Here is a 12,999-nt window from a genome sequence, read left to right as displayed (position 1 = left end):
GATGTGTGATGTGTCGGTTATTTTAAGATAGAGTTTACAACTAATCCCTAAATCTAATTAACTTGGAAGCTTTTGTATGATAATGTAATGACACGAGTTAAATAAACTAATAAACACAAGGTGCCCTACGTACGTTGGGGTGCATGGATGTACCTAGGAATCCAGCCCACGTGGGAATCTAAGTTCTTATTTAATGAATCCTATTTCAACAAGAAATAGGTGAACTTGGTGTACAAGACTTTTTTTTTTTTTTTTTGAAACTGAAACCGAAACCTTCATTTCATTCAACAATAAAATAGTATCAGGTATTAAAAAAAAAAAAAAAAAGGCTATTATCTATGGCGTTGGTTGTACAAGACTTCTATTCCTAATTGTATTTGGAGTGTCAGGACTCAGGCAGCAGAAGCTTTTATATAATGCTTGGTGCATGTGGTTTCATTGAAAGAGAGATTCTGAGAAATTGAAGAGTGAAACACAATTTTGAAGCCTACTGAAGGAAAAAAAAAATAGTGCTTTAGAGAGTTAAAGTATTCAGAATTGAAGATCTTATTACCGGGTTTTGTGGTGAGGTTGTACTTGTTCCTAAAGGTATTATTGTATTTTCCCAATTTATTGTAAACTCGGGTTTTTAATCTCTATTTTATTACAGTGGATTGATTGGATTTGCCCGTGGTTTTTACCTTTATGCTGGAGGGCTCTCCACATAATTTCTGGTGTTCTTTTTGGTTGATTTCTTATTGCTTTCTAGTTGATTTCTTATTGTTTTCATAGATTTCTATTTTCTCGGTTGCTTGGGCTATATTTAATTTAATTCACACATGGATGGTGATTTATCCCAACACTCTATATATACTACCACAACAGAGACCTATTATCATCGTTCAGTTTTACAACATTTTCACTAGCTCCTTTATTATTCATTGAGTTTTTAAATTCCACAACTTTTTTCAGTTAAGTTAAACTTTCAATTTTTTTTCTTTCTATTTATTTTATGGAGTTCGTTAACGTATTGAGTTATTAATTTTCTTGTAGGCCGTCAAAAAAAAAAAAAAAAATCTTGTACATAAATAATTGGTTATTTCTTTTCTTTCTTTATAGTTCACTGTTTTTATTGTATGTTTGCTAATAATAGATTTATGTTGTAATGTCAGTTGCGATCGTTATGGAGAGTGTGAATGTGAATGCACCATCTGTGACAATTGAAGAGAGAAAAAGAAAGACTCGAGAAGCTGTAACAGAAGCACAAAATAATGAAAGAGATCAGTATTTGAAGGACTTGGTGAATCAAAAATCTTATTTGGAGAAGGAAGTCGAGAGGGTTCGTGAACTGTGCTCTGTAGCTGATGAAAAGCAAAGAGAATTCGACTTGGAGAAGACATATTTGAGTGCTGAAAAGGCCAAACTTGACCAATATCGTAACCTTTTGTTACGCTTTTCTCTGGGGCGTGGCATATGATATTTTGGCTGTGTTTGTTTGCCGTAAAATATTTTCCGGAAAATAGATATTTTCCGGAAATGGTATTTTCGGGAAAGGAAAATATTTTCTCAGTGTTTGGCTGCATTATGAAAAATTTTCTAGAAAATATTTTCATGTGTTTGGTTGTATACTGAAAATGCTATTTTCCTACACTTTCTCACATTTTCTTTGCCATTTTCTCAATTCCCAAACAAATTTTATAATAGAAATTTCAACGTATAAACTTCAAAAAAAAAAAAATCACAACAACTCCATTCGATCAAATCCACATTCGGTCAAACTGAGAGAGCGAGGACGAGAGAGTGATCAAAAATGGATGGAAAGGGAGAGATCGGTCATGGGCGATGAGATCGGTCATGGGAAACGACAAGATCAAGCGGAGGCGAGATCGAGCGGCCAGATCGAGCGGCGCGGTGCTGCGATCAACGAGACCGATGCGATCTGGTGTGTGCGATCGTCGGACTGGAGCTCGGGGTTCGCAGGCGACGTCGAAGAGCGTGATGCGATCTCGGTGGGGTGCGATCGGTCTGGGTGCGATCGGTCTCGGTCTGGGTCGACGGTCGACGATCGAAGGTCTAGGTCTGGGTCGAAGATCGGTGGGTCGTGGGTCTTCGTGGGTCGTGGGTCGACATCGAGTAGCGGTGGGTCCTCGTGGGTCGACAGCGAGTGGCGGTGGATCGTGGGTCTTCGTGGGTCGACGGTGAGTGGCGGTGGGTCGCCGGAGTTGGGCTCTGGGTTCGTGGCTCTCTCTGCTTCCTCGCTCTCTCTCTCTCTCTCTTTCTCATTTTCCGGAAGTAAATTGAAGGTAAAATGAGAACGAAAATGATTTTCCGTAAACAGAGGGTATTTTTGAAGGTCAACGAAAATGATTTTCCGTTTGACCAAATTTTCCTTTACACCCAAACAGCCTATTTTACAAAAAATGCTTTCCTGAAATTGTTTTCACCCAAAATAAACGGATCCTTTGACCAACTACTTTTGACTATTGTCCATCATGGTTGATGTGGTAGAAAATAATGGCGTGCAGTAGTATTTATTTTTAGTTGCATTCAATATTTGTCATGATGTTCTTCACTCCAAGATGTAGATCATCATTTAATTTATATAAATAAGTTTTTATAGGTTCCTCCTAGATAACTTGAGATGATCATTATTCAATGTGGACGGAATAAGACTTTTGAATATTTATCATTTTTAATGCATTTTTAGAGCTCATATTTCTAAATTTCTAATATCTAATTTAGTATTTTTCTTTGTATTTTTTTTTTTTTTAACTCAAAACTAAAGAGTTTAGCCCAAATATTATAAATTTTTATACTTTTCAACCCAAAAATGAAGAAAAAAAAATGAATTTTTGAGCTAAACTTAAAAAGAAAACCTACAAAAAGAATCAGTTTAATTGGATCTAAGTAGACCTAATTGGACCGAATAAAAATTGCATAATTTTTAAGTAAAATAAATTATCTTCAAAAAGTTTTAGAAAAAAAATTATACATTATATTATAATAAAAAAAATTATTTATTCCCCTGCATCGCATGACTCTGCAACTAGTTATATAAAATAGAGAGAGAGAGAGAGAGAGAGAATTGATGTTTGTTTAACAAACTTTTCACTCACCCATAGTGAATACTTAATCTACAACTTTACAAGTTAATGTGTCAGTAAACAAACGTTTAAAACGTAATCTAAAGTGCTTTTACTTGTAGCTTTTATGAAGCGGGTGAAAAGGGCTTTCATGCAAGGAAGGGTTCGAATTTTGTTATATAGCTGATAGCACATTCATACAATTTTGAAATAGATAAAAATACAAAGTGCACAGAATAGAGAATACTTGAAATACTACAACCCTAAGGCTTGGCAACAATTGTCGTGTGACTACTATGATCAGTTCATACTCTGTTTCATAGTTACAAAGCATATATTTTTTGTAGCTAACAATATTAAAATTATTTTGTTGACGCCTTTTTTCTCATAAAGAATTTTTACTTGTCTCTCTTAGAAATAACTGGTGAACAAATTGGAGATGCATTTAAAGAATTTACAAGGGAGGACATTGCAGTAGTTTTGATTAGCCATTATGTAAGTTGATTCTTGTCATTTAGTTTCTCATTATCTTGTGCAACTATATATATGACAGAGCTGTTTGATTATTTACGTGTTGGATAGGGTATAAGTATAACAAAGTGTTCTGTAAACACTTTTAGTGTACACCATTTTCTGTTTATCTCTTATCGATATTCAATTTTATTTAAAAAAAAACATTGAAAAAAAAGGTTTGTTTAGATCCAAAACATAAACTTGTTTTTCGCTGTTTTCAAAATAGAAATTTTGTTTAGAATGGTTTGACTCAAAAACATTATTTAGAAATTCCCAACTTTGAATTGACCCTTAGCAATGCTAATTTCCACATGCACCACCAAAGACAAGCAAAAAAAACCCAGTGGCCAACAGAGCATGTTTTCATGGTATGCATATCATATATTCTAAACTTTAGGTCAATCTGATTTTATTTATTAATGAATCCAATATTTTCTAAAAAAAAAAAAGAAAAGAAAGAATCCAATCTCATTTGTAAATGACATGAATATCCTCAATATTTGGTCTACGTTATTTACTCAAATTGGTCAAGCCAGATAGCATATATTCAAGAAAACAGTAGTCCATAGAGTGCCATAATAAATTTTTCATAAAAGAAAGGGGAAACCATCAATGAATGTACCCCATTATTATGGTTAAAGAGGTTATGATCTTTCATCATGCTGTTTTTGAGTAAATGATTGTATGTGTAGCCAATGCTCCAAAAAAAGTAATTACAAACCAATTTAGCTAGAGCCAAGTATCTAATTCTAACATCTTTCTTCCTACAAGTTGACATAAAAACCATCATAATGGAACTACAATAACTGACAAATTATCCACGCTGCCTTTCTCAAACGCTGTATTTACTATGCATTCAGCTAACAAGGACGAGGGCAAGCATGAACTTGAATCATGTATCAGGTCACATACATCTTGCGGTGTCATGCTTTCAAAAATACCATCAGAAGAAACCACCAAAAATCTATCATTGACATCTAGAGTTTGCCAACCTGTCATTTCAGGCTCAGCTATAACACCAAATCTGACCAAAAAAGAATGAAAATACAAGCTCCATTATAATTGCAAGTATGTGTGCGCGCGTGTACATATATATATATATATATATATATATGTTAACATGAAATAGATGACAGAACTGACAGTGAACTCTAGACATGGTAAAAATCAGAACTTTTTTTACCTTGGGTAAAAACTAGGATTGTGTGTGTCTAAAAAGGGGAAAGTTGGGTGGGGGGGGGGGTGGGTGGCTGGTAATAAAAATATGACAAACTGAGAAAATAAGGGAAAATTTAGCTGTCATTCAAGTTAAGAAACCCACCTCTTTTGGTACACATCACCAATGGCTCGGGACATAGGAAGTTCAGCATTCACCCAAGGCTTACCCCAAAGAGTAACAACAATACCACCAGATGCTTCAACTCGAGCTCTTTCATCATCTCTACCTGGACTATGATTTTCTGTTAGTTCAGTAGCTGAAAGACTGGCTGTCAAGTTACCTGTCATTTTCATGTAAACGTACAGATATTCAATTATTAGGTTAAAATAAGGTAAAGTTTTTATACTCCTTTACTTAATATACAACTAATGCTTAGGAAAGTCCTATTTCAGGTAAAAACATTAAGACAGAGAAATTCTTTATCATTTTAGCACATATCTAATCGACACAACTAATTTCAACTCAACTCAACTAAACCTTAATTCCCATTCAATAGGATCAATTATCTTCTGGGTGCAACTGGTTTAAGAGCCAGTGATCAATATCACTACATTAAAAAAAAAAAAAAAAAAAGAGGAGATATCAAAGAACCAGAACCTTGACCAGACTGAATTTTCTTTGTGCATAAAAGGGCCTTTGAGTCACCAACATTGGCAATTAAAATCTTCCCATCAACAAGAAGAGCCACAGTGGCTGTGGATCCGGAGAAAATCCTCTTTTCAAAAGCCTCCTGAAAGCATATAGCAGAACATAGATAAATCTGTGAAGAAAACCAGTTAAAAGTACTAGAAGTGAACAGATTCTGCTTGCCTGAGAAAATTTGAAATCAATGTCACGAATAGTCCTCAACAATGCTTCTTTTAATATTTCCAAATGTGTTATTTCATCCTCAGTTACAGGTACTCCCTCGTACTGTTCCATTAGCTCGGATGTATTGAATAAAGCATGCATGTAAAAGTAATCCAGCAAAAGTTTTGAAGCCATTTCACTAGCTTCCTCACCAATATGACCATCAAATACTGCCATAACACCAACTGTACCCTCCCCAAGCCCATTTTTGCCTGCATCCAAGTCAAGCTTCAAACAATAACTTGTCCACATCAATATAAACATCAAAAGTTTTCTGTCAGTTTGAGAAGTCATGCTCCTAAAGCAGTGTTTATTCAAGATTTGAAACCTTACTTTGAGTGTCCTGTTATTGGATTCATTATAAATTTATATTATTACATGCACACACTCTCTCTCTCTCTCTCTTTAATGTGTTACATCTGAAATTTATGAATGTGAACATACAATAAAAACAGTCGTAAAATAATAAGGGTAATTTTCAAGTGGGAGGAAAGAAAGAGAGAGTACCTAGATGTGGTATCTTCATATCAAGATCACATACAATACGATCCTCTTGGTACTCCCTATGTCCCTGAAATGTGGCAAACTGGCAGTTCACAGTCTTATTTTGAAGAGATCCAGTGGAGAGATCCCACTCAGAACGTTCAGAAAGGCCACCTTCCTCATTTGCCATCATACGCGTCATGTATACTCCATATGAAGATGGAATCAAAATAACAAAAATTGCTAACCAAAGTACTGAAATTTTAAACCCTTCCATTATGAATTGGATAATAGAATTTTACTCCTGAGAAAAAAGAAACCCCAAAAATCATACACAGAGAAGATTTCAAACTCTGAAAAAACAAACTAACAATGGGTAAGAAATTGCATAGAGACAAAAGCTTAGGACTCAATTTGTTCACTCCCTAGTAAAAGTTTCATAAACAGCAGTCATAGAAGTTCATTTCAGGCAGCATGTAATCATGATAACATGGCATCCAATGTTCTCAGTCTATCAGTTACAGATTCATGCAAAAAGTTGCTCAAAACTTTACATTTCTATAGATTCATATGATATTTCTATAGACATGATACAGTGATTAGTTTAAGAAATGCCAATTGTACTGCTTTTAAAAAAAAAAAAAAAGTATATACTTTAAGATGATCAGTCAATAAACACAATAAACATGATGAATGAAAAGTTAACTAATTTAGTAACCACTTTGAGCATACAAAAGAAGACCCAAAACCATTCCAAAAAAAAAAGCATTATGCCCTGTTTGGTTGCTAGGAAAGAAACCTCAAATTGTTTAGATTCGGACTTTTCATTATAGACTGATGGTTGTACCTGATCAATAGGGTTTGATTTGAATCTGAGAGAACGATTTGATTGGGACTATTGTAGTTGTAAAGAGAGTCACTGTAAATGACTCTGACTCGGACTCTCTCTCTCTCAGAGTAATCTTCCTCTATCTATATGACTAAATATAGTGCTCGGTTCCGTAGTTGGAGGCGATACTGTTACGTTGGTGAGCATTAGGATTGCCATGTCAGATTAGTCCAAGCAGCAAGCACTAGCCACATTGTCTGTTAATAATCGTTTGATTGTCTTAAACAAAAAAAATCGTTTGATTTAATTAATTAAAACTAAGTTTTTTTTTTTTTTTTTTAATATTAGCATTTGCCACGTCACCTATTAATAATCTTTTCATTTAACTAAAACCATACTACATAAGTTTCAATCAAGAAATTAAAAGTGGAGAACCTGCTTGTAGCTTAATTAGTTTGGGATTTAAACAGTCTATACAGCAAATTGATTAATGTTTTGACATGAGTATAAAAAAATAATTATTATGATAAGGATATTATAAGTTAAAAATCTATTGTATCTATCAAAAAACTAGTTCGCCCCACCTCCTGTACATTCATCGTACATCATTTTTAATGAATATAAGCAATCCTGTAATAGGATCCTCTCCATTAAATGGATCCATTACATAGTTCAGATTAAATTTTAGAAATTTAAATATGAATCTAGTGGTACATTAATTAAAATTTTAAATGATGTGGCATTTCTATATTGTCAACCAGGAATAAAGGATCCTATTTCATAGGCTAAGTATAACATTTCAGTCCATTTTGATCATTTCCTTTTGATTCAGTCCATTTAGTCCATTTCAATCCATGCTCTCCGACTTAGTCCAATTCGGTCATTTTAGTCCACTTTGGTTAGTTTTAGTCTACTTTAGTCCATTTGGTCCACTTAGGTCCATTTTAGTCCACTTCAGCCTATTCAATCTACTTAAGAATTAAATTTGAGTAGTTTCGACTTGCTAGATTGAGAAAAACATTTTTTTTTTTTTTTAACCTCCAATACTTCTATTATTTAAGTACACTTTTTTCAAAATGAAATAATCATACATAAATTTTTAAAAGAACCATGATACCAAACATGCCTTTGTTTGCAAGTGCATAATAAGAAAGTTTTCCATGAAAATGCCCAGAGATAGACAACCATACCTGACCTTTACGAAGCCTGTCTGACGGACACTTCAATGCATCTTCAAGAAGTGAAACAACAGTTGAAGAACAAGATGGATCTTGGCTAGAGTCAGCCAATGCATAGGCTTTCAGGAAGAAGGCCTCAAAGGACCTCTTGATTTTGATAGACTCTTCTGCTTTCTGGAGCCCTTCCTCACAATGACCAGTATCATATAAGATCCATCCCTCATAGACCAGCCGTTCATGTTCACTGGATGCATGTTGGCGAGCTAATTGTAAACTCCGCATGGCTGCCTCAGGACAGTTCAACCTGATCAAGTGAAGGTTTAAGGGTTCTAGTCACCCCAATGTAAAAAGAAATATTTTACAACCTAGAATATCACATAGGTGGAAGAGGAGAAATGGAGCCAAGTTCAGGATTTACAGGGCCTGAAGTAATTCCCACGGCATGAATAGATTCACACATATACTAAATTGCAAAGAAAAAAAAAGGTTTTAAAATACTAGATGAGATAGGAGAGTTTCCAGTCCTTTTAAATTCCAGGGGTCATTTTATTAGTGCCCAAACAGATCAGAAAGCTGAACATACCTCAAAAGAAGCAAAGACTGTCTGAAGTATAAAATCCCTTTTGCTGCATCAGATTCAAGCATCTGGTAGATAACGGACAGAGACCCAATATCATCAACTGAAGACCACCGCTCATACAATTGCATCCAACAATCTGCTGTAGTCCAATTATCTACATGCTCATGCACAAGAGTACGGAGCTGGGATGCTGCCACCCGTCCCTCAAACATCCTATAATCAGGGAAAGTGTGAGAATAGCCTGAACGTCACAAAGGGCTGACTGATAATTCTCAAGTGCCAGAAAGAAGCAAAACCGAAGCTCCAAGCATTCTAATGCAAGTTTAAACCCAAGAACCCGATTAATTTCTTTAAGCGCATCTGTAGCATTCTGTTTCCTCATTGATGAAGCAGCCCGATACATGTAGGGATAAGTAAGAGTTGGGTCTAACTCAGTTGCTTTCTCAAGGTCCTCCTTCCTCTTATCACCTTCACAGTATAATGATCTCTCCTGGTGCATCCAACCAAGTGGGGTAACAGTAGAAATTACAGAGCTGAGCTTCTCATAAGCCCAAAGTTTATGACCCTTGATGTAACCAACTCTAGCCAAACCTGCAACAGAATAAATATGGCCAGCGTTCAAAGCTGCCTCAAAAAGATGTTCAGCTTCATCATACTCTTTCCTCATCAGCCTCACACATCCCAATTGATGAAGCCCCAATAGTCTCTGCCGGTCTGTTTCAGCAAACTCAATCAGCTTTCTAGAAACAAGCTGTTTTACCAGACCTAGGATCAAGGTTCATGGCAACTTCACTTAATAAACAGTATAGGGAAAATGAGGCAGGCCCAACCATGATTGATCTTTGTTGTCTATTAGCATTAATAAATATTTCCACCACCCGATCATCATTCAAACAATCAGGTAGATCACGTAAAAAAATTTGCAAACATGCGGCTGCTAAAATTGGAGTATTCTCTTCAAGAGCATATTCCATGAGTTCCACTGCATCTTCTCTAGAGCAAACCAGAGATGTGAGTTTCCTATCACAAGCATCTTAAGCCTTTCACAACAAAACTTGTTTGCAAAAAATAATATTTCCAGCAAGAGATTTGGAGGGACTTCACTTAAACTGTCTGTCATACTAAATTCCTTAACTGCCCTCATACCTGATGGCGAGATATAGTTTTCAGACAAATCAATGTCCTCACAAAGTGATTCTGTGAAACACCCATTTAGCATAGCATTAAATGGGGCTGAAAGGCTAGAGATTTTCTGCCTATCACAAACTATTTTCTCATCTCCAATTCTAAAACTAACATTCCTCGAAACATGATTCCCATTCATTGAAACACACTCATGGGAATTAACATTTAAATTGAGGGGAAGCTGAGATGCTACATCAATAGGCCCAAACTCTTGTGCACATTTCACACAAGTGCCAAGCAAGTCAGCAATAAGATCTTCCCCTTGCTTCTCATACTTCAACCATGCCCCAAATACAAGCTTCTCATGAACAGTGCTAGCCTTCTGCCAAGCTGCGCGGAGGCTTCTCCGCATCAATTTGACCTCTCCAAGGCCTCTAAACACCTGAAATTGTAATAAACAGAGGTTTGACCTCTCTTGCGGAGGACATGATTCGAGTTCTTCATGAATTTGAGCTAAAACTTCTACATAATCAACAGGTTTAAAGAATGGGAGTATCTGTGGCTCAGGGACCTTGATAAAAGATTCTCTACACCAATTTAAACCCCCAAAGAAACAACAAGACAACACCAAAACTACTTTAATTCACTGAATTGGAAAATAAATTAAGCTGCTGTAACTGAATAATTTGAGAACAAAAAACTTACATGGATGAAGAAGAAGAAGAAGAAGGATGCAATGAAAGTTTGGAAAGTTTCCCTCTTTCAACTTGGAGCCAAGACTGTGGATTGAGAGCATTGAGCTGTGTTTCTTTACAAGACTCAGAGGGAAAGAAAGTCCTCATGGGGCATAAGAGATGAAACAAGTCCCAGATCTCCACAACAGCAAGATGGGGTTTTTCTCTCCAAAACAACTCAAACACAATGAAAGTATGGGGAAAAAAACAGCTCCTTTTAATCACAAATCACTACCCTTAGCTGAGACAAATTCTAACCCCACCCAGCAGACATCAAAGAAGAACCTAAAAGTTAAAATTTAAAAATACAAAGCTACAAATAAACAAAACAGTCACAATACTATGTGGGCTTCTTTCAAAGAGTAGATACACTCCAATTCAAAAAAGGAAAAAAAGATAACAGTGGGTTCCTTTTCGCTCACCAAAAGAACAAAAATCAATCTTTGTTTTTTAATTTAGCAATCACAATCATACAACAAAAATTATGCTGATTCTGTTATAAACAAATGACAGACCAGAACCCATTATTATTTTGCATCTAATTTACAATAGAATAAAATATCATTGGTCTCTTCAGCATATAAAATCATAAAAACCAGAAAAGACCAAACACCCACTAATGTTTACGTAAGATCTCTACCAGAAAAATGACCAAACCAACATTTAAGCCCACCCAAACCCCCCATAAAGAGCCAAACAAAGCAAAGCAAAGAGAGGGAGAGAGACCCACTTCACTTTGTGGCTTGAACTTGCAGACCCAGATCAGAAAATAGGAGCTGGGAGCTTCAGAGAGTAGGAGATCAGACAAGAGAATAGGAATCCAAATGAAAAATTCTAACTTTAAATTTGCTTCTGTCTTTTTTGTTTGGTAAAAGGGAAAGTTTTTTTTCTTTACTTTTTTGCCAACTTTCTTTCCGTTGGAGAGGTCAGAAAAGAAAAGATAATATAGTAGCAGACACTCTTTGTTGGAAGTAGAACTGTAGAACTGTAGAAGTGGGACAAACTAAATTACAAAAACTAGTCTAAAACCGAACCCAACAAATAAAATATAAATAGATTTCTCCAATGAATCCAAACGACGTCGCTTTAAAGATGGTAAGCTTTTTTTTTTTTTTTAGTCACTGTGACTTTTATGGGAAGCCAGGAAGGGTTTGTGTTGTTTTGTTTACGACAATAATTGTTGAACCAATATGGGGTCCTTCGAATTTAATGAAACCATTAAAATATGGGAAGTTGTAATTAAGAATGGCGGGAGAGAGACTTGAATGTTTTGCTCAGACCAGTGGCTTGGTTCTGCTTCTGCAGCAGTTTACTATGAGACAAAAAAGATTTAAAGATTAAAGAAAAAAGGGCCCCACCAATAGATATGGCCCACCTATTTTAAGAATTGAGAGAGATGAAAGGAGAGATAGAGTAAAAAGGAAAAAGTAATAGGAAAATACCAGTAAAATTTTGAAAATTCTAATGATATTTTCCCTTTTGTCCTTTTCATCCTCACCCTTTCACTCTGTCCAAACAGAAGATAAGAATTCTTAAGTTTTTATTTGAGAAAATTACAATTTACTTCTTTATAGTCTGACTCTAACACTATCACAAAAGCCCACATTTAATCCCTTAAGATTTAATTTAATTTAATTCAAATTTAAAGGAGTCAAACGTAATAATTAAAATAAAAACTTGTGAGACAAAATTGTGATTGGGTTAAAATGTTAAACAAAATTGATGTAATTTTTTTGGTCAAAACAATGGAAAATCTGTTAATTTAAACAAAACCTTAGCAATCTTATTTTAATCCAAAAGAGGCCCACTATAAAAATTGAAAATTTGTTGAATAAATTGTGATATGATAAAACTACAAGAAGTTATCACATGTCCACAATAACCGCCCAACGACTAGGATAGTCATCTCACAGCCAATTCGGTTAGGCAATAGCCAATCTAGGCCTCTTAGCAAGGATGATGATTAGTGATCCTATTGGAGAGAGGGCGAGAGAGATTATTATTAAAAAAAATTAAAAAGTTAGACAATGGCCAATCTAGGCCTCTTAGCAAGGATGATGATTAGTGATCCTATTGGAGAGAGAGAGAGAGAGAGAGAGAGAGAGATTATTATAAAAAAAATTAAAAAGTTAGACAATGGCCAATCTAGGCCTCTTAGCAAGGATGATGATTAGTGATCCTATTGGAGAGAGAGAGAGAGAGAGAGAGAGAGAGAGAGAGAGAGAGATTATTATTAAAAAAATTTAAAAAATCATTTTACTAAGCTACAGTGTTAGTTAGATTTGGACTTCCACTATAGTTATCAATTGTTTTGCTTGGCTACAAGATAGCCAAAATTGACCACTTTTTTGGGGGTTAGGTTGTCAAATTTTAGTTGAACTAGCTAAATGTTTAATGCTCAGGGTTTTTTTTTTTTTTTTTTTTTGG

The 12,999-nt window shown here is 35.2% G+C and overlaps 2 protein-coding genes across 2 annotated transcripts; both read right to left on the bottom strand.

Annotated features, from left to right (window-relative positions):
* Nucleotides 1-4,146: 4,146 nt before the first annotated feature.
* Nucleotides 4,147-7,156, bottom strand: LOC112000957 (probable protein phosphatase 2C 51). The gene is made up of 6 exons (XM_024033129.2): nucleotides 6,974-7,156; nucleotides 6,151-6,430; nucleotides 5,605-5,855; nucleotides 5,392-5,524; nucleotides 4,897-5,074; nucleotides 4,147-4,599 (listed from the first exon to the last, which is right to left on the bottom strand). Exons 2-6 carry the CDS (start codon nucleotides 6,401-6,403, stop codon nucleotides 4,362-4,364), a joined length of 1,053 nt encoding a protein of 350 aa, XP_023888897.1. The 5' UTR covers nucleotides 6,404-6,430; nucleotides 6,974-7,156; the 3' UTR covers nucleotides 4,147-4,361.
* An 866-nt stretch (nucleotides 7,157-8,022) lies between these two features.
* LOC112000983 (ETO1-like protein 1) lies at nucleotides 8,023-11,573 on the bottom strand. The gene is given in 6 exon segments (XM_065781483.1): nucleotides 8,023-8,437; nucleotides 8,717-8,939; nucleotides 8,942-9,456; nucleotides 9,458-9,749; nucleotides 9,752-10,425; nucleotides 10,544-11,573. Coding segments are annotated over 6 exon segments (2,238 nt in total). The 5' UTR covers nucleotides 10,681-11,573; the 3' UTR covers nucleotides 8,023-8,040.
* Between the last annotated feature and the right edge of the window lie 1,426 nt (nucleotides 11,574-12,999).

This window comes from Quercus suber, unplaced genomic scaffold, assembly GCF_002906115.3.
Source record: "Quercus suber isolate HL8 unplaced genomic scaffold, Cork oak 2.0 scaffold_268, whole genome shotgun sequence".
Taxonomy (NCBI): domain Eukaryota; kingdom Viridiplantae; phylum Streptophyta; class Magnoliopsida; order Fagales; family Fagaceae; genus Quercus; species Quercus suber.
This window is presented reverse-complemented; position numbering and strand designations above follow the sequence as displayed.

Bases quoted from the DNA above. Each gene is read 5' to 3' on its own strand.
- LOC112000957 (XM_024033129.2), bottom strand. From the start codon at position 6,403: ATGGAAGGGTTTAAAATTTCAGTACTTTGGTTAGCAATTTTTGTTATT. The intron at 5,856-6,150 runs GTACTCTCTCTT...ACTTGGATGCAG, and splicing joins TATGAAGATACCACATCTAG to GCAAAAATGGGCTTGGGGAG. The intron at 5,075-5,391 runs GTTCTGGTTCTT...TGAAAATGACAG, and splicing joins GAAAATTCAGTCTGGTCAAG to GTAACTTGACAGCCAGTCTT.